This window comes from Nymphalis io, chromosome 11, assembly GCF_905147045.1.
Source record: "Nymphalis io chromosome 11, ilAglIoxx1.1, whole genome shotgun sequence".
Classification (NCBI taxonomy): Eukaryota; Metazoa; Arthropoda; class Insecta; order Lepidoptera; family Nymphalidae; genus Nymphalis; species Nymphalis io.
This window is the reverse complement of record NC_065898.1, coordinates 4,658,063-4,685,855: the sequence shown is the minus strand read 5'-3', so window position 1 is coordinate 4,685,855 and position 27,793 is coordinate 4,658,063. Positions and strand designations below refer to the sequence as shown.

Here is a 27,793-nt window from a genome sequence, read left to right as displayed (position 1 = left end):
GTAATTTAATCGCCGGACCGCAAAATTGAATTATTTATTATTCGCTCCGTTTGTAAAACACAATTATTCGGCGGCCGAATGTCAACTGTCGATGTCTTTTTTGTATCAGTCCGAATCGGTTCGGTCCCGTAAATTCACATATTTAAAGCTAAAAAAATCGCTATCATACTTTCCTGATTTCTTTTACAAGCAGTTGTGTCGCAGCGCTGATATTGTTCGGTCTCATTTATACGTTTTAGAGAATTTTTATTTTAACGCGGGGCCTTCGACGGTCGTGTGGTAATTTTTTTTTTCGACGGCAGCTGATAGCAAATCTGTACAAATGGGTAAGCGCTATGTTTTATTAAGCTTTTAATTAAAATGTTTTTCTGTACTAATTGAAATTGAAAACATTTTTTTTTTATAAAACATGAGCACGATATTATAAATTAGCAACTACAAGATTATAAAAGGCGATACTGTCGTATAATTTACTGGTTATGCGTAAAACCTCTTCTAAGGAATGTAGCGTGGAATTCAGTGGCAGATTGCAGATTAGTAGCATTAATCATTCGAAAATATTTGCATCGAAATACCATATTCTTTTTAATTGATTTTAATACGATAGAGATTTCTTAAGAATAATATTTTATTATTCATTTTTGGGTATATCAATAATTGAATTTTGTTTTTATTGAGATGTATCTCGTGTGCATATTTTTAAATATGTGCAACACCGTCTTTCGTTTAAGAGGAATCCTTTGAATATGTATTTTTAAAATTAATTTAATCCTAAGTCTTTATTATCCTTTTTTAATGAACGCTGTCATTTTATAACCTTATAATGTTTTAATTTTATTGTAACTTATAATTTTAAATCATAAATTAGTTATTTTAATATATATTTCTTATCCTAAATAGACGATGCAGCAACAAGTTAACTGCCATTATGGTCTTACAAGGCTTCGACTCATTTTAGATCGTCATACACTGAGCCGACGGGAAAATATCTGATAATCTCTTACGCTTCCTCCGATCCGCATTGTACCTTCGCGTTCGAAATTAACTACGAGTGTTTGACAAGCTAACTAGTAACTCCAAAGCTGAAATATTGACACAAAGACGGCTGATAGAATGCTCTGAATAGGCTAAAGAATTTAAGGCGCGACTGTACTCGCGGCTCGAAAGTTCTCACAGCATCATGAGAATGCTTTTTACAATCGATATTCAAAAAAGAATAGCATCGATGTCTCTGTTGTCAACGAACAAGCCTTTCTGAGATCAACAGTTGTCGTGTACAAGAAAGTTGCTACTCTAAAACTTCAAGTGTAAGTTTTATAATCGTGTGATGGGGTACTTTATTTTATTGTTCCGTTTCGGTATGAATTGCGTCACCGACTAAAAAGACAAAGCACGAAGCGATCGCGGCGCATTGTGGAGTTAATGATGAGCCAAAACATTATTTTTAGAAGAGGTTCGGCTAGCAAGCTCCGCTTTGTCGCTCGTCTGGGTAGGTACCACCCACTCATCAGATATTCTACCGCAAAACAGCAATACTTGATATTGTTGTGTTCCGGTTTGAAGGGTGAGTGAGCCAGTGTAATTACAGGCACAAGGGACATAAAATCTTAGTTCCCAAGGTTGGTGGCGCATTGGATATGTAAGCGATGGTTGACATTTCTTACAATGCCAATGTCTAAGAGCGTTAGTGACCACTTACCATCAGGTGGCCCATATGCTCGTCCGCCTTCCTATTCTATAAAAAAAAAAAAAAAAAAAAAAAAAAAAAAAAAAAAAAAAAAAAAAAAAAAAAAAAAAAAAAAAAAAAAAAAAAAAAAAATAAGGTATACAGACGATCTCAGTGAAGATACAATTCGCTTTTATGGTGCCGGTAGCACGCTAGTTTTTTTTTATACGAGTCAATAAAACAGAATAAACATCAAACGTTAACATTTCCTTGCCTACTTCAAATATTTTTTGTTTGATTTAATATCTATAATAATTATTCAGCAAGTATTCAGTGCTTGAGTAGAAACTTTTGAAATATTATTTAAAGTAAAGAGAAAAATAACAGCCTGTAAACTTCCCGCTGCTCGGCTATGGTCTGTTTTCCTTTTGAGGAGGTGGTGGAGCACATTCCACCATGCTGCTTCAAAGCGGGTTGAATACACAAGTGGTTGTGGTACGCCGGCTTCTTCATGATGTTTTTATTCATAGCCACGCACGCAAATTAAGCGCCTGAAAATTTAGAGGTGCTTGCATGATCTTGTAACCGCAATCTTCTTTTAAAGGTTCAAATTTTCTTAACACTGGGCAATATCGACTCAACAAAAATTATGAACTAAAATATAATTATAAGTAAATTTTAAATTACAATTCTATTTCGTTCGACGGAATTTGAATTAGGAAATTAGCAACGCCCGTCAACTCGGTGTGGTCGAATTTGGCATTCATTTTGTCAACAAAAGCATCTCTGATATCTTTTTGTGTTGCCATAAAAGTTGCCGATTGTTTCTGGTCATTGTGAGCAAACATTGTGTATTTGAGCGACAGCATTGTCTATGCTCGTGCGCAGTGACACTTTGCAGTCCATAATATAGGACAATGAGTGTATAAGCTTCCCGTAGTTTCGTATAATGAATTCCAATTTCGTACACAATAAATCCCTTAATATGTTTTGATGTTTTTGGTCATTGTCGCGTTTTGTCACCGTCCACGCTTGATTAGAAGTTAATAGTGATGTTTCTAAATGGAACATTTATTTGTAAGACCTTTTTTTTGGAAAAGCCTCCTTTGTTTGTTCAATTTTGTCTAACTGGATGTGTCATGCGTGTCGCGTGGTACCGTTATGTTAGATTTGTTGCCTTTTGATTGGTAACATTAAAAAAAATTTTGTTCTATGTAAGTTGTTTTAATTTTTTTAAATATATTTATTTATAGACATAACGCAATATTTTTACTTAAATTGTTATTTAATGCAGTTCATGAAAAAAACATAAATAAGTGTATGTGGTATAATTTATTTGTAACTTCAGTAAGTATGCAAATTAAAAACAAAAAATACTTAAATATGACGTCATAAATAAATGAAATTATAACTTTTTATATGTCCTTTAATATTAAAGAATACTATTTTTATTCCTGTCGGTTCTTATATACCTTACCCTTTAGGTATGATTGATGAATATCGAGTGGGAAGTAAATCGTAAGAGGCGGCGCGTAGCGCGGTAGCCGCGGGCGCACATAAATAACCGGCTTCACCGCAAACAAGCGACGTATTTACTACATTATTATATTTTATACATGCGCAGGCGCAATACACGGAGGCTCTAATGCGCGGGCAACCTACATAATAACGAGAACGCGCGGAAGGCGTAACTCGGTGGCAATCTGCCTTCTCGCTTCATGACGCCCCGGGCGCGCGCCTAAGCGAGACGAACAACCACAAATTTATTAAAACGAAAAAAACCTTTAACTGCTACTGCAATCCGCGTCGCCTCCACAGAACTAGATACATTTTTCCACGTCGATGTGCGTGAGCGAGAGGCAATTTCCTTGAGCAGGCGAGAGCGAGATGGATAGTGTTTCGCGAGGATCGCGCGCAGTTAAACGGCCGGTCATGTGGGCGCTGCCGGTGTTGCGCACGCGCAGCTACTTCGGCGCGGTCGAGTTCTACGCTCACGCTGCGTCGTCCGGCTCGCTTAGCCCGTGTGACCTTTACTCGGTGAACTTAGGAAGCGTCGTTCGGTGTAAAACGTTCATTAGACCCCCTTCATCCCGCATAATCGTGGTCTTCCAACGCAACAGCAACGGCAAAAGAGTGAAAAAGATGGCAGGTGATCGCCAGCGCCGTAGCTAAAGGTATTCGTAGAATGCGTGATCTGTATCGAGCGGGCGGTACGAGGTGCGGGGCGCGGGGTGCGTTCGGAAGCGGTGGCAGCTCCCATCGACTCCTGGGGTTATTCTTCCTCAGGCCACTGCTGCTCGAGCTACGTACCAAGCAAGCTAGTTTTTTCTTACCACCGCACCGCACGCCACACACTCGTTAAGCCCGTGCCAACACGAGAAGTCGCCACTAATAAATTACTGTTTTTTACTGCACTCGACCAGTCTACGCCGCGCAGCCGACTAATTTATACGTAAAAATAAACATTAATCAGCAATAAACGCCGCTGTTAGCGCCCGAACACAGTGAGTACTCTATCGCCTTCTTACTTATTCTTAATCTAATCGAAGCTCTCTTAAATTGCGTACTGTCGATTGCGAAGATACAAGTTAAGCCTCAACAGCTGCAGCCTTAAAATATATAGGTATCTATAAAACAAAATCTATTACATCCGACGAAGCGATTAAGGGAGAAAACGATTAGTGTTGTAAATGTATTTCTTAATAAGTGTTATGTTCGCCATAATTAAATATATCGCAATAATGTAATTGATTCGTCTCGAATTGTACGTCGAAATACTTTATATTATCTTTATGTATCTACGATAAATAATGTATTAACAAGCAAGCAATAAGGTGTGAACCACAATCATTCAAGTTTCGTCTGTATAAATAATAACCAAACATTCTTATTAGCATTTATGATTTTATGCAAATATTGTCTAATAGAACAGTAGGTGTAGAATTTGTCATGTTAATTTAGTTCGTATGTATGTTGAAAGAAAGACGTTTAAAGTAATTTTATTTGTATTGTAAATATAAATTCGTTTCGATATTTATAATTTATTATAATATTGTATTTAAGTTAGGTTCCGATGATCGAGTACCTATAATTAAAAATATCCAATCTTTTCTTTATTTGAATAGATAGGACTATTATCATGCAAATGGTGCTTAGCGCCTCGGCGCTTGAAAAAAATTATTAGATTTTTTTTTTTTTAAATCACGAGCACCCAACTTGAGCACCATTGACTGTCTGATCGCAACCATTTTATAAAGATTTATAGTTTATTTAACAATGGTTTCTTAAAAACGTTTCCCTAACGTTATTAGATATTTTGGAATTGTCCGATTTGTATTGTTGTTTATGAATGATTTGAAGTGCACGCATCATTAGGCACGGCTTTAGACGCTATTTTCTTGGTTCCCATGAGATTAAAAAAAATATATTTGACGATTCGATGATAACTTATCAAGATTTTGCCGCCAAATATTTGTGTGATATATTAAATAAAATGTCATTTAAAACTGCATAAAATTAATTTGAATAAAAATAATATTAATAAGGAATTTAAAATAGGAAAAGCTCTTTTATCTGTACAGAAAATCAATATTATTGGAATTTGAATAGATTAAAAAACGCAAAGTATCGTACCAAAACCTCTGTAAATGTAATAAAAAAAAGATACTTAAAAAAAACGATGGTGTTAATTTTTTAGTCATAAAGGCGAATAAAGATTATCGATAATTTATTAATCAATTTGATGGGTGCGCGTGTTTTATCCGTACACAAAAATTAACAATAAGGAAAATTACTTTAAACCTTTAATGTCAGACTAATTCACATACTTATACAATGCCGAAGGCTGAAAAACATACATTCGTAATTACTGACTTGCCTTTATAGACTGAGAGTCGGCGATTTTCAATAATGTTTTTGTAAATGAAAACTTTAATATACTGTTATTATAGGTTAGCTATATTTTTTTTAAATATAGAAATACCTAATAGGCAAGAGTAAAAATCACAAGTCTAAGTAACTCCTAAGAAATCTTCGAAAATACTTGTTAATTAATAAAATAAATGAATTTATTTCTTTAAATGGCATTGTCGTGGCAATTTTGATTTATACTTTAATAAAAGGAATATTAATTTTATCATATTAAAATTATATTTAAAAAAAAGTTAGTTAGTAATAAAAGTTATAAAAAACAAATACCACAATATTAATATTTATACGTGTATTGATTAAACTTGGTGTCGAGCTCTTTAATATGAGCGTAACTCGGTAGCATGCGATTATGCCGCTCGTTGCCAATTCAGTTTTAGAACGCAAATTATATGCTAAACGATTTCAAATCGCTTTTTTTATTGCAAAATTTGCAACATAAACGGTTTCCAGAACATAATAACTTATTTTATAAATATTTGCTTAAAATTAAAATTAGTATCAGAGATTTGGTACATTAAAAGTGAATTGGGAATACTTATTTATTTCAATTAGAACAATCGTTGTTTTTAAACAGTTAGTGTGATTTCTGAATAAATGTTTGTTCAGACCACAACGGGAAATGAAAATTTGCATTTAAGAAAACAAACGTTCGAAGTTTAAAATTTGAAATTGTGTTGGAATATTTTTGGAATGTCGAGGACGCGCGACGGGGCGTACTGCGCGCCACTTTCTTTTAACTTTGCCGAACGAACTCGTACCACAGACTAAAAAGACAAATGTCACATACGCGACCAGTAATAATCGAATGTAATATACCATGCTCCTAAGATTTTATTTTTGAAACGTGTGCAGTTTAAGTTTTTAAAGTAGAATTGATATTGCCTCGAATATGTATGATCTTGAAGCTATAGGTTTTTTAATATCAATGGCAGCAAAGTAGAGTTCATTGTTTTTCAATGATGAAAAACAATGAACTTCTTTGCAGTAATTAATTATAAGTAGGCAGTAAAAATAGTTAGTACTTGATACCGATATCAGTTTTACTAGGGTTGTTTTACATTAAATGTTTTTTATCTTTTGACTGTGTAGAACAAGCTATTCCCCATATTAACACACAACGTCGAGTTTATGAGCCACGGGGTGGAATAATATCCAAGACAATGATTATTTATGGTCAGAAACGCTTTTGTCATAACGCCGACCGAATCGACCGAAGTTGCATCCATTAATTTTCGAACGATGTTTAAACATTGAACGAGGACAGAATATTGATTATAGTCCAACAGGACAGACGATACTTCATATAAATTTTATTTACCATTATCTAATATACCTACTTAGGTATGGTACACTACAACAGAAGTCTAAATAAACGTTAAGTTATATATTTAATTATATATACTTATACAGGTACTTATGCTATTCCATTTATTTTAACTGTTTGTGTAGCGGATAGTTTATAAAGCCTTATAAGAGCAGATCTTGGGATCTGGTTCTGGTTGAAACCTCAACGAAAACGGTAATGGGTATTTTGGCAAAAAAAGTCTTAGTAGGGACAACTCGATGATTGTAGGCAGAAGTGGCTGAAAAGGCAGCCTGCTTTTCGTCCAGAGTTTGAGTTCTATCTAGATGGGTGTCAGTTTGTTCTTCTGATGGCTAATGGGAGTGAAGGAATACAGAATAAATGCACCTGTGTTTGTATATATGTGTAGGCATATCTCCTATACTAGTCACTCACTAGTCTCCGTTTGAGAGTTTCCACTCTGTCTAAAATCATTCAGAAGACCATCGGCATTTCGGTAGTAAAGTTACGGTTTATAAAATATAAATCGTATTTTACGATAGGTATATTCATTTTATACCTTTATGTATAAAATGAATTAAAATAGATATATAAGACACCCAGTGGAATTGGCTAGATTTTAAACCTACCACATTTAACTAAACTCCAAATTCCCTTAACTAACATTCCACAGCTACATAAATATTATGGTGATATGAATGTGGTTAGAATGCGTGAATTTCTATATAATTGCGGGCTCAAACCCAGGCAAGCACCACTGAATTTTCTTGTGCTTATATTGTTGTATTTCATCTTATGCTCGCTCTACCACACATATATATATATCCACCGACCCGCATTGTGGTGTGGTGGAATAAGGTCCAAACCTCCTCAAAGAGAGATTTACATGTTACTATTTATACATAAATGTATTTAAAAAAACATTACCTTTCAACAAGTTGCCAATATGTTTTACATACAGGAAACGAATACAAGATCAAACAATCATATGTAAATAATATGCTTTATTTGTATATAGCGTCCTTTTGACACATAATTTGTCAGTCGCAAGAATATGACAGGAAACTTTTATTTGTAGGAGATAAAAGACAATAGTCTGACGAACTTGGGCAGCGCTTATCTGACTCCGACCATAATAGATAAACGAATTCCTTTAGGTGTTAAATATTAACAAATAACGTTTGAAGTTTTCATTCTTGTTAACATTTCAAATTGCTTATATTCATAATAGGTACTTAATAGGTTTTTACTAAATTCGCAATAAGCCGATTGAAACAAAGTCTAAAACAAACAAAAACTCAAAAAAAAAAAATACGGATACATGACAAGTCTTACAAACAAATGTAACTAGGTACCGTTAGAAGAAAAATCAATCAATGACATTTATCTTAATCTAATATCAGAAAATTCCCGATAACTAAGTTCCATGGATATATGTTATTTTGTTATTTGTTTTTATTACTTTAAATAAAAATGTTAATATACCTTGTCTTATTATTATATTGGAGTAGAAAAAATAAAACCTTTGTATTTTGCCATATAATCCATATCTACTATGGAAATTCATTGTACAATAATAATCACTGCAAATTAACAGAAGAATACGTACGTACGTGACTATTGTGTTTTTTTTTTTATTTTATTATTCCTTCTTGGTAGGTGTGTTTCAGACATTGTTAACTAATAACGATAACATTATCTGTGCAAAACAATTACGTTACAACATTATGAAAGATAACAAAAGCTGTGCTATTCGAATTAACACACGCTTTTTAAAATTTTATCTGTATTTGGTATTATTGCGCTTCGTTTGCGCACGGGCCATTGCATAGTACGAGCTCTTTCAATATACCGCCACCTTACTTTGTTCAACGATAAACTTTACTGCAAACAATAAATTCACTTACCTAAACACTGGCCTTATCACATGTTTTTATGGTATACGTAAACGCGACCGTGAATTGATACGATTGTGTCCTGAAGATAATAGTGTTTATATTTGTATTGCAAATGCAATACAGCAACACATGTATTCACTCCTAACCGTCTGTAATTAAAGTAACTATAGTTTAGTTTGAGGTAATTTAAAAGTATGTTTTAATAGCTATTTTCATAATGAGTAAGAAGATAAATTGGTCACTAATTTAAATATTCTATTTAAATAATCGGAAAATTTTGAACCTTTTATCTAGATCGGCATCGGCTTAGCCATTAAAGCAAAAACAGACTCGCATTTATATTTTGTCATATTAGTATGGATTATTTAACGTTAATTTATACTTAAGTATTATGATTGAACGCATTTAATATATATGCACATGATATACAAGATGCGTCGCTTTTGTTTATGATTTTAAAATTGAAAGTAGGTTTTAAATATCGAATACCTATACAACGGCTTTAAAATGCTGGCAGCTTTCCGTTGCATCATAATTTCGCATCGACTCGGACTCCGATATTCAGGGGGCTAAAATATAAGCTTACCTAACATTTAATACATTTGAGCAAATAAATGGACAAAATTAAAAGTCTATTGTTTTTAATCGTCCATTTAAATTTTTACAATCTTTTAATTCAACACAATTTGATCTAATTCGACATGGTTTGTAATTAAGGGTATCCGCCACATTGCTTATAACTTTTTTATAGTCTGTGGTTGCGAAATTATCGTTGATGGTTCAAACTAACCATGAATTTTAAACGATCTATTCATTTACCTGATATTACCACTTAACACGCTCATTCAACATGTTTTACGTCCATTGAGAGATGTTTGTAAAGGCCAGTTCACACCGGCGCTTTCGTCTAACACATCCCATAGCGCCACAGGTGACTATACCTGACTTTTTATAGACATAGTGATCTCGATGCTTAGACGTGGTCTGTTTGCGGTCAGATTTAGAAGTGTTTAATGTTTACTCGTAGACTTTTTCAAAGCGATTAAGATTTTTGTTGATTTTATTTCCAAGCGAACGAAATACGCCCCAAAATAGGCCTTTGTTAATATTGTTTGCTGTATTTATAAATATTTTGGTAGGTAATATTTGTACAAAAAATTAAATAGATGGATGTTATTGTTTTTTTAATTAAATATAATAATAAAAGCATGACGTATCGATTCTTCTACAAATAATGTCACCAAGTAATCCAAACTTAATTGAACTCTGAAATAGTTAAGAGAATATTCGAAATAATAAATAACAAACATAAATGTTTCAGTTGAACAGCTATAAGCTGTATATTAAAAAGCTTATGAAGTTATATCAGCGTCCCACGTGAAAAAACCTTCCGGCTGTAGAAAGTTCCTCCCACGCTTCACTCGTTTGTAAATAAAAAAGTAAGAATTCGTTTTTTGAATGCTTCCCCAATCGGCCACCGAGTTACGCGCCACGCCCTCCGCGCTGATTGGTGAACAGTAGCCGGATTAAAATTTTTCACTGCGCACGCACATATCATTCGACTCTTGATAAATATTAAATCGCGTTAAAAACAATGTAACTCTTTTTTTTAAAATGAATTATTATTGTCCACAAAAAAGGTATTATTTTAAATATCATTGTCAGTTTTGTTAGGCACCGTTTAATCGATTGTAATCATCGATCATAAAACACTAGAGTGCAAAGCTGTAACGTTAAATACCATGAGATAAAGCCCTTAGGGCGAAGCCATGTTTTAATTATGTGTGTTTGGTCACGAACTCTAATAAAGCGACCTCCTTTGAGCCGATTGAGATTGAGACCCTCGAGTATTTTTAATCTGTATTCTGATTGTCTTTTTTCTTAAAGTAATAAATAAATCATAAATTGCTTACAAATACTAACGAAATTTAGATTTCGAATAGGAGGGGTACATAAAACAATTTTAAACTAAGCATTTAAATTGAACGATTCGAATTCTATTTTCAAATCGACCAATCACAAGTAATCAATTCGAAAGAGTTCACGAACTGTTATTAAAGATTTCTCCTTCGTCTTTGATTGGCCGCCGCGTAAACCAGTAGCGACACCCACACGTGAACACATGCACATAAATATGCATATGTTACCAGAGGGCATAAATATATAAAGGGAGTTAGGGTGGCGAGAAGAGAATTATTTTGAAGATGTTATTATTATACCTAGTTTATTTCTTGATTCGATTTTTAAATTGTTATGGAACTAAGTAAAAATATTTTTATTCGTTTTGAATTTTGAGAACAAAAATTATATTTTTTTAGATAATTATTTCAAAATTTATATAAGATTCCAATTTCAAATTGTTTGACGTTGACCATTCATTGTAAAGTAAAGTTTTAAATATAATTCTTGTACCTAAATAACTAATGAACTTACATGGTACAAAATTGTGTACGTAATAAATACATAATACATAAGTATATGTGTAGGTATCGCGGTTAAAAGTTGAAACATAGGCAATCAGCTAAAATGTACGGGGAGGCACTCGCCGGGGGCTACGGGCAAGCGCCCAATATATCAGTCGGCACAGTGAAACAGTGGAGTTGATATTGTTATGTATTTTTTTGTATCATATAATTAATTACAGTCGTTCGATATTACCATTATATTCGCGTTGAGCGTATCGAGGAAGTATCTCATAATGTCCTATGAATAAATAGGCAATTAAAGAAAAAAATATATATATACGTATATTTATCTAAATTATTTTTGTATAAATGAATGTTATCGTTATGTTACTTATAATTCAATTTACCAACATTTTCTTTTTCACAAGATTAAGACACCTAATATTAAGTACATAAACATAGGTACTTTTGTATATAACAATGAATCGAAGAAAAAAATTTAGATTTCCGGGGTGAAAGATATTAATCGACAGCTTCTCGTAACAGCTAACATAATATTAGCTTGTTATACGGTTACTTACTAAAATAAATAATTATTTGTTATTACCTAATGAATACATTAAGTAAATATAAATATTTATTTGTATTTTGACTTAATTATTTTAGTATTCGTATTCTGTTGTCGATAACAATAATAAACGATTAAACATGCGCTTATTTTTTTTGTTAAGGAATTAAGAATACAATATTTTTATGATTAACAGTCGTCTCCATTCGTTCCACTATTCCAGCTCGCGCATACCGTTCCTGTGGGAACGCGCAAGACGTTAACTGTTTCGTTATATCTGCTCACTCGCTCATTTGTATATTATAATTTGGCTGCGGAACCTGTTTCAATTTAAATCGATATAACTCGGATTATACGCTTTAAATAATATGTCCAAGTGATTGACTTATGAGGAATTTAAATAATTCTCTTCATTTGCTTCATCTAAGTTATGTAACTTAATTTAAAAAAAAAAAAAAAACCAACGATGACTTTATTTTTAGGTCCATTACTGTTACTCCCGCGCCACGTTAAACTGTAGCCCTAGAATCATTAAAATATGAGCGGGAGAAAAGAAATAGCGCGGACTTGAGCCGTAACCTAAATCTCGTAAATGGTCCTTGTGTGTGCTCTGGTATGTGTTAGAGATGTAGTGTTTTTTAAAGCCACAATTAGGTATAGAAAAAATCGCACAGTGCCCACAGAATTGGCATGCCCTTTAGATTCAATGTTAATGTCTAAATCGTTCTGACCTGAGCTAAGCTGACAAGCATGTACTTCAAAGTAGGTATTGATTAAATAAGTGTGAAAACTATAGATACCAAAAAAATATTCAATAAACTTTTCAATATTTTTATTTATCCAAAGTCTTTGCTCATACAGCCTTAATTTTTTGTTATAGTAACACTTCATTTTTATAAATAATTTGATTCATGAATTTGTACTCGCAATTTTATTAATATTTAAACTGCCACCATAACAAGGATCACCGACCATTACTAAAGATTTATTCATAAACGAAACCACATCAAGGTAATTATAAGAGCATGATTCAGCTCATACCAAGCATTTTATACTCATAACTTAAAGGACAAGCCAACAATTGCATTCCATCCCTTTCTATATTTCGTCGATTTTAATCGGTGGGAAAGAGACGAATGATTCATTGTTCGTAAAAATGTCAAACAGAATGATAAACATAATTTCGTGTTGAAATATAGAGACACGAGTTGAACAATATGAAATTAATGTTTTTTATTTATTTTCGAACGAACTTCAGCGCCTTATTTTTATTGTTGTACGTAATTATTATACATAATTACCATAGATTTAAAAGCCATACACAACGATAGTCATCCAAATAAATATTGCACTTTCATAACATAAATGTGTAATTAAGTCGACATTAAAATTACATTAAATCATATGATTATTATTTGTTTCACTGTACTTATAGTACGGATACATACAATACTTTAAAACAAATATAAAAAAGCACAATTATAAAAAATAACAATTGACAATTGCACAAATAAGACAAGGGATACAAGAATTCTTAGTAAGCCGACGCCGAAAGCCGTAATACGAATTGACTCACGCTGACTTGCATTCGGTCTCGTGAAAGACGCACAATAGTAACAAAGCTCAGTAATAGACCGTATTAGATGTGACTATAAAGGCATTGACACAATAACATGATAAATACTGCTTTTGAAATGTTTAAATCGTTACGAATGAACTTCAAGTGTTGTACAGTATCGTTCAATCGTTTTCAGGTTTTAATTAGAAGCTTCTTCATTCGTTACTTTCGGGTCTGAGGTGTGATCACAACCCCAATGCTATTCTGAAAGACCTCACTTGTTATGTCACTCGTGAAATGATGAAAATCGACTTAAGTGATACGCTATTTTGATCTGTGTACCTATTCTTTAAATTACATAATTAGTATTATAGTCAATGTCGCATATCACTTTCTGACATTTTAAGATCGTGTTCTGATTTAGATTTTGACAATAAGAAGAACACAGATATTCGCTTTTATGATCCATCCTACTTTATATTGAATAAAAAATATTTTTCTAGTATCAACATTTAAGGATTTAAAAATGGAACGTAGTACAAACATCATATTCGAATTAAATTGTATTTAAAAATAAATATCATAATTATTTAAGTATATTTAATGTACAACGAAAGAAATTGGTTTCTCCTAAAACATGTCCATAACACTTTATTTATAAAAAAGAACATTCAATCTCCTAAAAAGATTCAAAAGTAAAAAATAAAACAGTTGTTAAGTTGAAAACATTTAATAATTAAGACGGTAAAGTATAAAATAAAAAATACAATTTCTATAAATTACATCGGTGCGTAAAACATATTTTATTATTTACTCATATTTAATCTGTAATGTAAATGTGGTCTGTGGGAACAAACTAAGAGTCGTTTTCAATTTGTTAACAAAATGAAAAATAAAATCTCATAAACGTTATGCAAAAGCCACGACTAATAAAATAGTTGTTCAACTTATGAATAGAACTAAATTAGTAATTATTAACGATTTCTCTTTAACATGCGAGTGATAAAATTTAACAACGATATTCATATGAAAACGGCCATTACGTTTATAGCTTTGATCCTCGTTTTAATTGTTCAATACTCGAAGTGAAAATGTAAAGATAGATCGCCTGACTTTGTTGTCCATTTAAGTTCTTAACTAAATGTATGATGTACATTAACCGTGGTAACTTAATTTAAATGAATTTTAGACTTTAGTTCAACTTTATTCATAGTGAAATTGGTGCTCATTATATATTCGTAACTACCTCAATCCCTTTAAATGTTTTTTTACTAGCTCATTTACCATTCAAATTGAAATATTTTTGGATTAAATAATTGATGTGAGTTGCATCCCAGACAGGGTTGCAAAACCCTATCACCAAGTATTTTTCGTTTATGTTATTCCCCCGATTGCATCATCATGAAGCGTCAGACCATATATGACCAAGAAACATGGTGAGTTTTCAATATAATTCAGATATTATTATATATATTTTTTTGATTAATTTTTAATTACAATATTGTTGATTAATTTAGAATTTATGTGTTCAATCAAAATCCATCTACAAAGAAACAATAAACAAATAAAAATAATAATTGATGTACGATTAGCGAAATATTATATTAAACAATCAACTAAATTATTTATAGCGATAGTTACAAACATTTACGTGCATACATTAATGTTACAGTTTTTATATATGTATATTATTTGTGATGTCCAACGAAACGCGCAGTGTAAGGCAAACATTTGCAGACTATGTTGCTAACAATTGAATCTTTTACGCAGTTACTTATTCGTTTGTGGAATTTTACGTAATTAACTTTAAAGTGGCACTTTTTGTAGTGATCATTAAGGTGTATTATGAAGCTATGTTTACAATGATTATATTGAGGCCGGATAGGTACTATACAATGTTCTTTTTATTATTTGGATGAACGGATTGCATCCTTGGCAAGATCGAGTTAAAAAATGAAAAGTAGCTGGCCATGAATGTTCATAATATCGACGAGAAAGTATTTGATTATCCCACATTTTGGTGTTACTTATATGTAGTTTACTTTGACTAGAAATTAAAAAAAAATCACCTCGTTTAAAGTGTCATACATTAAACGCTTTTATTTAAGTTCAAGTATTTGTATGTGTAGCTAAAACCGTGTTTCTGAATTTAAACATCGATTGAGCCTAAAATGTTATGCTACTTATATATACTGTTATGCAATTAGACAGACAAATGAGAAATTATAAATATAACGCGATGTGTTTTTTTTAAATTTCGAAGGGAGAAGCAGTGACATGTTGTTAAATTATGTTAATTCCGGTTAACAGTTTAACCACACTATCGGCTCTGTGACGCATGAGTTGTCGAATGACGAATATTGTATGCTTATACTAAATAAACCTTTACAACATTTTTACGTACTGCAGTATATTTCGAACGCTCTTTTACATATTTATTTTTAGTTAGGCGGAAGAAATGGGCCGTCTGATGGTTAGTGGTCACAACCTTTCATAGATATTGTCACTGTTAGAGTAACCATTCCTCACATCACCAATGCCTCACCAACCTTGGGAATTAAAATGTTATGTCTTGTGGTTGTAGTTACACTGGCTCACTTACTTATCAAAGCGGAACACAACAATACTAAGAATTGTTGTTTGAGGGTAGAATTAATGATGTAAAATATTGTATTTATGCTTATTACTGTTTTACGAAGTAAAGTAAACGCTATGGCTTCTATGCTTTATTATAGCTCCTATTGTAATCCTCCATGTAAACAGATATTTTAACATATCGATAACATAACGATAATTTCGTTACTTAGAGTCGATCTCTCGCTGGTGCCAGTAGAGCTATTTTTGTAAGACCAAACTCGAAGCTCACCGCAGAAAACGGTCGTGATATGTCAGAAAGTGACAAGCGACATTGACCATTGTAATAATGATAACATTTCAAAAACACACGCATCAAAATAGTATATCACCATAAGTCCGTTGTCAATATTTCACGGGTGAGTAATGAAGTGAGTTCTTACAGAATAGCACTGTAGGAGTTGGTGGAACTATAAAGATATTAGGTATCCACTACAATACAATCACGTTTTTTTTTACTTATTTAAACTATTTCGATTTCAGCGACTGTTTAGTAAAACACTGATTTATCTCTTTCTATCATTTTTGATTTGTCATTGGGAAGAAGAAGACAAATAATCGTTTAAATAATCATAATTGCTACTTTAAAAAGTCACGAGTATTTGATCATTGTTATTATTCATTTAATACAAATTAGATGCGCTTAGTAATGTTAAACTTAATTAATACCGATATTATAAATATCTAATAAAATTGAGTAGGAATAATTAAACGCTTATTATGCGTAATCGCTCATTAGTTTCGAATTACCCGTGACGAATTATTTCGTCAAAATATTGAACGATGTTGTTATAATAATTCATTATTTCATTTTAATTAACACACAGCTATATTGCGTATGCTTCTATGAATCTTGGGGTCAGTAGTTCAAGACGTGTTATTTATGAATCATAAATACGTAGAAAATCTAATACGTAACTTAAGGTGTGCCTTGATTCATACGCAGATCCGCGTCTTTAAAACAAATAAATTGACACAGATGTTTATCTGGATGATACAGCAATTCGGCAACGGCGATCAGTCATTACATTAGCTGTCATAAATTTTTATCGTCGCTCTCTTTTACCCCATTAATATAACAATACAATAAAAAAATTTAATTACATAATATACATCATAAAGACAATTGATATTAATTAACAATTTTTAAAGTTATATTTGTTTATTTGATATAATATTTTTTTTTTCTATATTACAATTATTAAAAACCTTAAACTAAAACCATTGCCTTCTGATAATTCAACGACAAAATTTCGAGATTTGAACAAATTTAACATTACATGTACCCGCTATTTGTGAACATAGAATGACGATAATTTCTTCAAGATGAGCAGTAAATTCGAGATAAACTCGGGAACATCTTTCATACCATAAGAGGTATTTATTTTGCTACTAAAGAGGAAACTTCGTGACTATCAGATGTTTATCAAAAAGTACCGGCGCAGAAGGCTAACCCTAAATGGTAGCTAAGTATGTCGAAATATATACTACAGAGCTTCTTTCGCTTGCCATCTTTTCGTGATACCACAGTTAAATATAAAATTCTTATCGCGAACGACGGTAAAAAAACTGCGCTCCGTTAATAGAGTCATGCTGAGAATACACATTAAAAATACATTTCTGTAACCGAGATCATCACCGCGATAATCTTTAAGTTTTGTTTCGACTTGTAATGGCAATTAAAAATATAAATATGGCTTCTTTATTACGTTAAACTTCAAAACGACTTGTATATATGTTATAATTCGTAGCGATAATTTATAAGGGGATATATTGAACGGAAAACGCAACTTGATAATAACAGAAGCCGAATGCAAACGGTAATTTAGCGGGTGGCAATGCAAGCGCCGGTGCCGAAATAAGTAATATCGTGAGTGGAACGCACGCACGGTAGCGCCGCGAGCACCCGCGGCTTTCCCACCGTGACCTGTACTGTACTGTAATCGTTGCCATTTTAATGCTTGTTTCTGTAATTATCCTTAGCTTACCGAGGTTTAATAGTGTTTGGGGGATAGCAAGAAACGCTTAATTTCAACATAGTATTTATTATATACATTTATTAAATGAATATATAACTATAACAATATAAAAATAAATATATTTAATTTGTGTATGTATGTATGTAGTAAAATGTTTTTTTTTTTTTTAGAAAATATCCGTTCAATATCTTGTATATTTATTATAACACCGGCACACCATGTGTTATGACTTATGTACTTATGAATAATTCCCTCTATGCCGCACCAGCCACCAGCCTACCGTCCCGCTACCTGTTCATTCAGGCGAGCGCACATGGTGGGGGCTACGCGCCTTCCGCGTAATGTTATCAGTAGTTTCCGCACCCTCTCGCCAGCGCAGTTGCCAAACGCACCCGGTCTACGTCGCACGTCTACCGTGTCACTTCTAGTCACTCTGCTATTTATGCTATTAACTCTGTAAATTTTAACTTCATTTTTGTTATTGAAACTAAGGGAGTTTCGTACGCTGTGTTACTAAAACGAATTGCAGTGACAGTGTTAAGAATTTACGAGTTTTATATAAAAAAATTAAGGTGCGTATTACTCACTAACTATTATAATAAAGATACGTTTATTAACGCATATAATCGTATAATATAATAGTCATGAACATATCCATAGTTAATTTATACGTGTTGACTGCGAAGTTTCATCGATAATAATCATAAAAAAAAAACATTAAAAATCGCATATTTATTTACGAAAAACAATCCTAATCGTTATAACAGAACACAAATAATATTCAGACTTTAATTTATAGCATATGTTATACATGTGTGTTACCTCCCTTAAACAAATACAGAGTTAAAACAAATGAAGAAATTACCTTTATCTTTGTCAAGTGTTAGATGATTTTCAGCTCTATTACAATACCGTAAAGTATCGTTTTCGTTTGATAAATGTGTCTGATAAGTTATCATTGTTACACAGGCGCCCAAGCCCCGCCCGTAGCGAGCACCATAGATCAGACAAAATGTTCGCCGTGATGCAAATCGACGAAGATCACTCCAGGGATTTTAGGCGTAAACTGCGCCCAAAGTGTGAATTTGTCTGCAAGTATTGCCAACGTCGGTTCACGAAGTCCTATAACCTGATGATTCACGAACGCACACACAAGAGCCCGGAGCTGTCATTCAGCTGCGAGGTCTGCGGGAAGAGTTTCAAAAGGCAGGACAATTTGCGTCAGCACAGGTTAGTTATCATTTTGTATAAACACATTCTGGAACAGACGCCTATATATGAAACAATTACTTAGCTATTGTATCCAGTGTACTGTCCCTGAAGGTGTTACGTGTGTTATATATATTATAGACATATGATAAATTACATATAATTAGTACCGAAACAAATTGTAAATAATAATTAATGTGTAGGTGCATTGGTGAAAAAGAGTTTCTCAATTCCTTGAGGGTTCTTTGTGGAATTCTCCCTTCGAACCGGTTGTAGCTTCATTCGTAAAATCACTATTCAAAAGTGCTCGTGAGAGCCTACTCACTATAGTGAACGATATTTATACAAATACATTAATAGAATATATTAATTTTGTATTAAATTATTAAAAACGTTTAATTGCTGTTTATGTATATGTAGGTATGTTATATAAATTAGAAATTATTGTCTGTAATTATTAACTTAGTTTTAAAATTATAGAAAACATCATCCTTAATTACTTGCATATTTAACTAGTAACTTGTTTATTTGCAACTAATTAAGGAATTTCGGATCGTTTTGGTTAATCGATCTACTTAACGATTTAATAAATTAACTAATTTAAAATTAGAATATTAAAATAAATCAATATATAAAGGTATAACTTTCATATTGTAAGTAAGAAAGTAACAGCCTGTAAACGTCCCACTGCTGGGCTAAGGCCTCCTCTCCCTTTTTGAGGGGAAGGTTTGGAGCTTATTCCGCCACGCTGCTCCAATGCAACCCGCATACTTTCATATGTACCTATGAAATTTATTTACTTTGATATAAAATGTTTTTATCATATTGTTCTATTAATATGAGAAATTTAATTAGAAGATAAGTTATACTTTGTACTATTTGTTCATATGTTTTAATCTGGTTTATTTTAAATGTACGTTAATTAGTAATAATTGTGGTAATTAATAAATAGCTATTTTATCATGCAATAGAATTGATTTCTATGCCGAGATGATTGAGAAAATGATTAAGAATGAGAATCTTAACCGTTGTTGGCGGGTTCAGGGTTTCGGTTAAGTAGGCAAGCACCACTGAATTTTGACGTGCTTAATTTGTGTTTATAATATTAATAGTATCCTGGGACATTTTTCATACACGGCCATCTGATCCCAAATTAAGCCTGTACAAACCTTTGCTATGGAAACCAGACAACTGATATACTACATATACTACTTTTCTTTTGTAAATACATACGTATATAGAAAATTACACCCAGACTCAGGACAAACAGACATGTTCGTGCACACAAATGTATGTCCTGGGTGGGAATCGAACCCACAACCTTCGGCGTGAAAAGGCAAGTATCTACCAACCACGCCAACCGGCTCGTCAAAATAATTCATTACGTGCTCGGCGAAACCTGTATGTGTCTAATTTCACTGAAATTCCGCATTGGAGTAGAGTGATGGTATTAGCACCAATCTTCTCCTCAAAAAGAGAGGAGGCCTTAGCCTAGCAGAGCGACATTCGCACTGTTATTTTACTTTTTTTTAAATCAAAAACACATAAATGCGAAAGTCCGTCGGAAAATTCATATAAAAACATATATTTAAAAAGTATAATTTGATTTTCATATACTTTAATTAACGAAACTTCATTATTAATTTCAAAATCAGTTTCTACTAAGAAATTAAATGAGGAATATTTTTTTAAATATCCTTAAACAATACTGAAAAAAAAAAACAACAACAAAGTAGTAATCAGATTAAAATTAATAGGATCCAAACTTTTTACGTAATAGACATTTTAGATGGCCTACATAATCTGTGGTCGTAACACCACGGGATGCAAGGCCGCGGCTACACTTGTCGTTCTGTATTAGGGTCTAGTTTTTCGCATGAGCAATGAGCGGTTCTAGTGTCCTATACTGAGATGTCAGGCGTCAGTTCCTACTGTTACAAAGACCGCAATGACCAATATATGATTAGATATAAAGTTTTATGATGAAAACATTTCACATAGTACTGTGAGTACTTACATTAACTACGTAAGGCTTAGTCAATACCTTATTACGCTATTAAAATTCAATTATATTTAAAATTAAATTTAATGTTCTCTGCACTTCAAAACGAATTCGAATGTGTTCTTTTTTTAAAAATATGTATTAGGATTAAGGAGGACAATCCTTTATGACAAGAACTTAGTGATTTACAACGAAATAATAAACATTTTAAAAACAATTAATTTATTGGTAATAATAAATGATCCGAGCAATTAAATCGAATGTTTGTAACGCCTTATCTATATTAATGCTTTTAGAACATGCAATTTGTAATTTACATACAACGTCGATTACTGACGAACGTAAAAAGCGGGACTATAAAAACTTATGCTTAGCATTATCTGTCATATTGAGTTCGTTAAACTTTTGACATAAGGGACTCGTTTACATGTGTGTCAACGACAGGCGACATTGTCCCAATTAGTGAAGACGTATTTACACGACAGTGACAGAACACCCTCGCCCACAGATAATTAACATACAATGTAAATGGTAGCGACGAGTTGACAGGGTCACAGTGCAAATCTCAGAATATCTTCTAAGCATTGATACAACTTCTAGTTAGAAACTTGAATACCCGTCCAGCATCTAAAACGCGTATCTTTGGTAAGAGCTTATGTTTTCGCATTTGCTAACTGATATAAATAAAAGTAAAATTGTCGTTTCGAATTGAATTCACAGTAACGTAACAAAGAGGTTGAATTCGAAATTTAAAAAGGTTTCCTTTATCGAGGACATTACGTTGGTACTAAAACGGCTTTCTTTTGCAAATGGGACAATATACGCGTACATTTGTTTCCGTGTGAAAACCGAGCCCCGTATCCGCTACTGAGATCGTCGATAGATCGCTCACGATGCGAGTCGTGAGCTCGTGACGAGCCCGTGTGTTAACGGTGCTTAATAGCCCCTAATGCTTCCGAAACTGTGCGAACGCGGTAGCCCCACACGTGAACGTATAATTTGCAGTTGCCGTACAAGGAACAGTGTGCACGCCGCTTAACCCGCCGAACCCGAATTGCGGTGGTTAAGCGATGGGCTTGCCTATTCAGTGGGTTACGGTAAATTGTTAAATAATGCCGGGAAAACAAACTTTATAACGTAATATTTTACGTAGTTTATTATGACGTTTCATGTATATAACTCATTCGGACATAATATTATATACGTTGGGAGTAAGTAAAAAGTAAATGTCTCACTATTGGGCAAAAATTGTTGTCCTGTTAATGAGAATATTTTGAAGGTTATTCCATCATGATGGTCCAATGCAGATTATATAAAATATATGCGTCAGAAATGCGTTGCGTTGCGTTTGACTTATGCGGTTTTCATCAATAGGTTTTCGTTCACCGCTTAGGACGAGATGATTTTTATACGAAATATCAGGTCATGATTAAAATTATCGAGCAACTCTGCTCTTAAAAAATACCTACCCACAATAATTATGAAGTAGGTAGCGTTCAATTGCGAAAGCTAAAACTTTCGTCTCGTATTTCGAAATTTAGTCATTAACTTTTATCCTTACTTACAATGACTTGATCCTTTACACACATATCGCATTTAATCATTCTGTAGAATAAAAAAAAAAAAACAAGACTATAGCTATGTTTACTAGATGTGGCTCAGCTCGTGTGAATACTTCAAGAGAGACGTGAGTGCCGATGGCGGCGGAGTACCGCTACTGATTATTTTACTAAATAAGTATGTAGCAGTTGAGACCTGAAGGTTTACGCGGAAACGCTAACATCCGAGGCGGCCATAGATTATACAATCAATATAATATTATATCAACATCAACATAATATACTATACTCACAGATAATAAAAATTTATAAAATCAATTTTTAAAATAAACACGTTCTAAATTTAAATTATAGTATTAATTATTTATCATTAAAAAATAGCTTGGAAATTCACATCTATTCGCGTTAATACGCAATTCAAAGCGAATTTTCAAGCGACTTCGATTAAACTATGTAAATAGTGACATTTATGCAAACTTAATTAAACGAACATCTGAACTATAATTTATCGATGGCGCGAATCCAGAAATCGTAATTAAGGCTAGCCTTTGACGTATCGATAACAAAGGGTCCCTTACTTAGCTTAATTACGATTGGAAATCGAGAGATGCTCTACTGAGTTAGCGGAGTGGGTCATCGGTGCGATCGGGCTTAGATAGGTCGTTCTCTACTTAAATATATTAATAAGATTCAATAAATTTATATTTAATATAAATTGGTGATTGTGTTTTTTTTTTAATTTCGATCATGTAATTGTATCTCATAAACAAAGGCGAAATTTATACAGCCTACTTAAAAAAAAAGTATCAATAGAATTTGTGTGTAATTTTTTTTATCATAATATATTTTTTAATTTGATATTTATCATCAAGGATTTAAACCTAAATTCTATGTGGTTTAATGCATTACCATTTAAAACAGCTGGTCGCTAGCACACAATTGTATACAATTGTTCGCGTCCGAGGTGGCAACGCTAATTAGCCGCGCTTGGAAATATCGTTCACGATACAGGACGTCCCTTTGAATCGTCTCATGCTACTTTAGCATTTCTTTAAATATTTTACTCATTAACATATGATATAAAACAATTGATATCATTTTTTTTTAAAAACGAGTTTAAAAAAATGTATTAGTAACATGAATTCGTAATACAAATGTATATTACTTTAGTCCATTTAGTTGCACCATGCAACAGTTGCATACAAGAACAACAACGCAATTCATTTCGCAATCACACTGTATACAGAAACAAAACGTTTCGTTCCCACAGTCGCACATACGGGGTGTTCGCACGAACTCACCCGGTGTTGTATCGCGCGGAAGTATAAGAGCCGCCTGTCACCTACGCCCTTTAACTGTTGCCGTGGCGAGATTCGGCGAGAACGATCGTTGTTACGATTACGTAAATTGCACTATCGAATGCGACTCGAATAGTTCAACATTGTACAATCTACCGCACAGGTCGCGTATATTGTCCTTAGTATTAAATACGCTATTGCGCTAACCTGCGTCGCCTTTAATGTATCGTTTTCTCACTACGTTTGCCATTTTGTTATTTCGAATAGGTGCGTGTTCAAATTAAATGTTATTATATAAATAATTTAGTATAGTCTATGTGATATAAACAGCTATACAGCGAATTCGTATAATTACTTTTTATTTTTTTTATTATAATATACGTTATGATCGAATATTTAAATAATTTAACGAATAGAAGACATTAATATTGTGTTACTTAAAAACTTTTCGTGAGTATTTAGTTAAACAATGCTGTCTCCTTCTTTCGAATATCAAACCAAATATAACAGAATAAGATGAACAGATGCTAATCAACGTTTATAAGATCGTTATATTTTATACAGTTCACGGAATTTTTGTATGTCTTCATTACAGTTACTCATATATAGGCGAAGATTATTACGTTAACATGGAGCAATTATTCACTCGATTTAAAATTGCTTTTGAAATGATCGACGATTTGTTTGATATCATATTCTTATTTCTAAGGTTATATTATTTATGTTAAATCATGATTTATATACATTTTATTTATATATTCAGTGTTCAGTTTCAGAACCGTTTTGATGGATGCTTAAAAGGATACCCGTATATGACAAATACATTTAAATACTATACAGCTGTATATTTATCTTCCATGTTTGTATTCCACGAACTGTTTATTATTAATTTTTCTATGGAAAATAAACGATTTTTTTTTTAAATCAATTTTCATTGAATGAAGCAGATGTAAAGCACTGTAGTTTTAATGTTTTTGTAAAGATTAAGAATGTATAGAAAATTACAACAATTTTAAAAGGATAAAAGCGCTTCTTTGTTACAAGGGATAGGAATTAAGACAAACCTCGCTCGGATGTCGTAATCTTATTTAGGATACTAACTGTTTTATTTTTTAACGAACAAATTGTTTGTTTTTTTTTTTTACGGTTTTTGTTTATTATTGTTTTGGTAACGGTATTTAATCCTAAGTTAAATTAACTAACAATAAATAAGTTTCTTGTACACTTTTTTTTTGGGATTATGATGCACTTTTTAATTTCAAACTAACGGTTTGTCTTGATGAATATTTATACTAATATTATAAATGCGAATGTAACTCCCGTCTGTTACGCTTTCAAAGTTAAAGCCCTAAATCGATTTTGATGAAATTTGGCCTAAAGCAAGAACCCTATGGAAAGGGTCATGGACTGTATTTTCATAACAACGTGATTTGTTAAAAAACACCAATATTTTTCATATTGTTACACCTTACCTAACATGCGGCCAAAGCCGAGGGCGAAATTGTTTTTTTTTTTTAAGAATTTAAAAACTTGTCGATGAATTCTAAAATGAATTATTATTAATCATTGAAATCTTAATTTAACATTGTGTTTTTTTTTTAAATATATATACAAATAATATATGTCAATAATAAAATACATATCAAATTCTGTATAAAAAATATTCTGAGACTTATAAAACCGAGGTGTGTTTGTATTAACCATATACATATTTAACATTGTTGTTAATAATTTTTTTTTCGATTGTTGTAGATGTAGTCAATGCTTGTGGCGGTGAAGGTGATGGAGATAGCACGATCCAACAACAACGGTCTCTCTTACACAATAGAGTAAGGTTCTACACGTTACTAATTCATGTCTATACATATAAAATAAGTGTTAAGTTTGGTTGATGTTAAATGTTAAACCATTTTAACAGAACAATTTAACATGTTCAATGTTAATATTGTGATTTTTATATGTAATTAAGCACATGTTCCTGAAATAGTTTCGTTATTGAATACATATGAGACCGCATTGTGATAACAGACGAACGACAATTATTTATGTCGTTCATCATATTAATGATCGTGCTAAAATTTAACATTCCACAAGCATACCGATTGAATGTTAACATTGGGTTTACTATGTGGACTTAATTTCGACTAACACTATGTAATTGATCGATGAGGTTTGATGACGTTTTTAATTAATATATAACAATTTGTTGCAGGGATATACACTACAATTCCAATAAGGAGACCATGAACGTACGGTGGTAATACAAACATAATACGATCACTGGAAAACCATTGAGATCAAATAACGTCTGGGAATTTAAACAGTATTTATTCTTCTATTGTTGACACCAGAATGGGATTTTGCAATCTTAAAATAAATTTAAGTTTTCGTTTAATTTAACCTATTCTCCAGTAGCACGATTGTTAACACATCGTGTTAAAATTGATACTTAGTAAGTATCATTTTTAACATTAACAAGTTGACGATTATTAACCTTAACATTCGATTTCATGAAATAGTAAAAATAAAAACTATGTTTCTTTACAATAATCATCTTTCAAATTGAGTGCTATTGGATTTTAGGTAATTTTTAACTGTTTGTAGCTAAACTGAATTTAAACTGTTTGTTGTTAGAATATCAAGTCAGAAGAAATATCTCATTTGAAATTATTTCAGCAAATACATACATTAATTTGAAATATATCAATAATATATCAATTAGTTTCGATTTTCAACAAAATTAACAAGCATTCTGGTGATTTGTACATAGTAATTTATTAGAATAAGTAATGTTAGCATCTAATCGGCTTAACTGCTTAGCTATTTTATGTAAAATAATATTTATATACTATTTAAAATATTGTTACTAATATAATCTTCTACGTAGAACGTACCTTATATTCGATCGGTTTGTTTTGGAAATCTTTAAGAAGTATGTTTAGAAAAGATAAGAAGATGAACAAAAAATTATTTTGGCTTTTAAAATATATTTCTAATTCTTTCATTTATATATCAGGCTTCTATATAACATTCTCTGTCGCTTTATGTACATTATAAGGGTTGTTCCTAATGCTTAGAAATATGGGTATATTTGTTTAATTTTAACAATGACTTGGCTTGGCCTTAAATATGTGCCTTCGAACAGAATGCTTGAGAATAATTTTCAGGTTTTCATTAAGCTTTGAAAATGATTCTGTGTTCTAGTTTTGTTCGCGAGAGCATTAAATTTAGATTAAATGAGTAAATACAGTAATAATTTTAAGTTAATACGTGTTTTTTTTTGCTGTTATAATTGAATAATGACTCATGTGAATGATAATATTTAATATTTTATATATTTTCTCTTTGTAAATTCGTTAACATTTCGGTATTAAAAAGTTATTAAAATGAAAATAAATATCTATAAAATTATATGTAAAAATTTAAAAGAAAAAATATTTGCAAATTATTACCCAAAACTACCATCGTTTCGCTTAAATAGCGAAATAGTAATGGCAAAGTTTTATTTTTTCATATTATGTCTTTACAAAATATATAAATACAGTTTATATATCAAATGTCATAAGACAAATGCTTAAACAGAATATGCTTTAAAATATTATACTGACAAGTTGTGATGGTAAGTAAAATATTCCATGTGCCAATATTTGACAGGACTCTGTCATTTAGCCATATTTTATATAGATTTAGTTGTAAAAAAATATTAAATTTTTTATAGTTACGATTATGTATGTATTCCATTACAATGTGTAGATTGATGATAATAAATATTGTGTAATGATAA

General features: G+C 32.1%; 1 protein-coding gene across 6 annotated transcripts; it reads left to right on the top strand.

Annotated features, from left to right (window-relative positions):
- LOC126771895 (protein drumstick) lies at window positions 1–27,793 on the top strand. Of its 6 annotated transcripts, none has more exons than XR_007669572.1 (4): window positions 3,607–3,840; window positions 18,911–19,171; window positions 25,762–25,838; window positions 26,222–27,793. XR_007669572.1 is itself a non-coding variant. In XM_050492060.1 (3 exons), exons 2-3 carry the CDS (start codon window positions 18,954–18,956, stop codon window positions 26,268–26,270), a joined length of 267 nt encoding a protein of 88 aa, XP_050348017.1. In that variant the 5' UTR covers window positions 1–326; window positions 18,911–18,953; the 3' UTR covers window positions 26,271–27,793. The 6 variants fall into 6 exon arrangements, 4 of the variants coding, with proteins under 4 accessions (XP_050348017.1, XP_050348016.1, XP_050348015.1 ...); XR_007669573.1 differs by lacking the exon at window positions 3,607–3,840 and adding an exon at window positions 3,920–4,170; XM_050492060.1 differs by lacking the exons at window positions 3,607–3,840; window positions 25,762–25,838 and adding an exon at window positions 1–326.

Coding starts and splice junctions, on each gene's coding strand:
- LOC126771895 (XM_050492060.1), top strand. CDS start 18,954: ATGTTCGCCGTGATGCAAATCGACGAAGATCACTCCAGGGATTTTAGG. Junction 19,172..26,221: donor GACAATTTGCGTCAGCACAG/GTTAGTTATCAT, acceptor AATTTGTTGCAG/GGATATACACTACAATTCCA.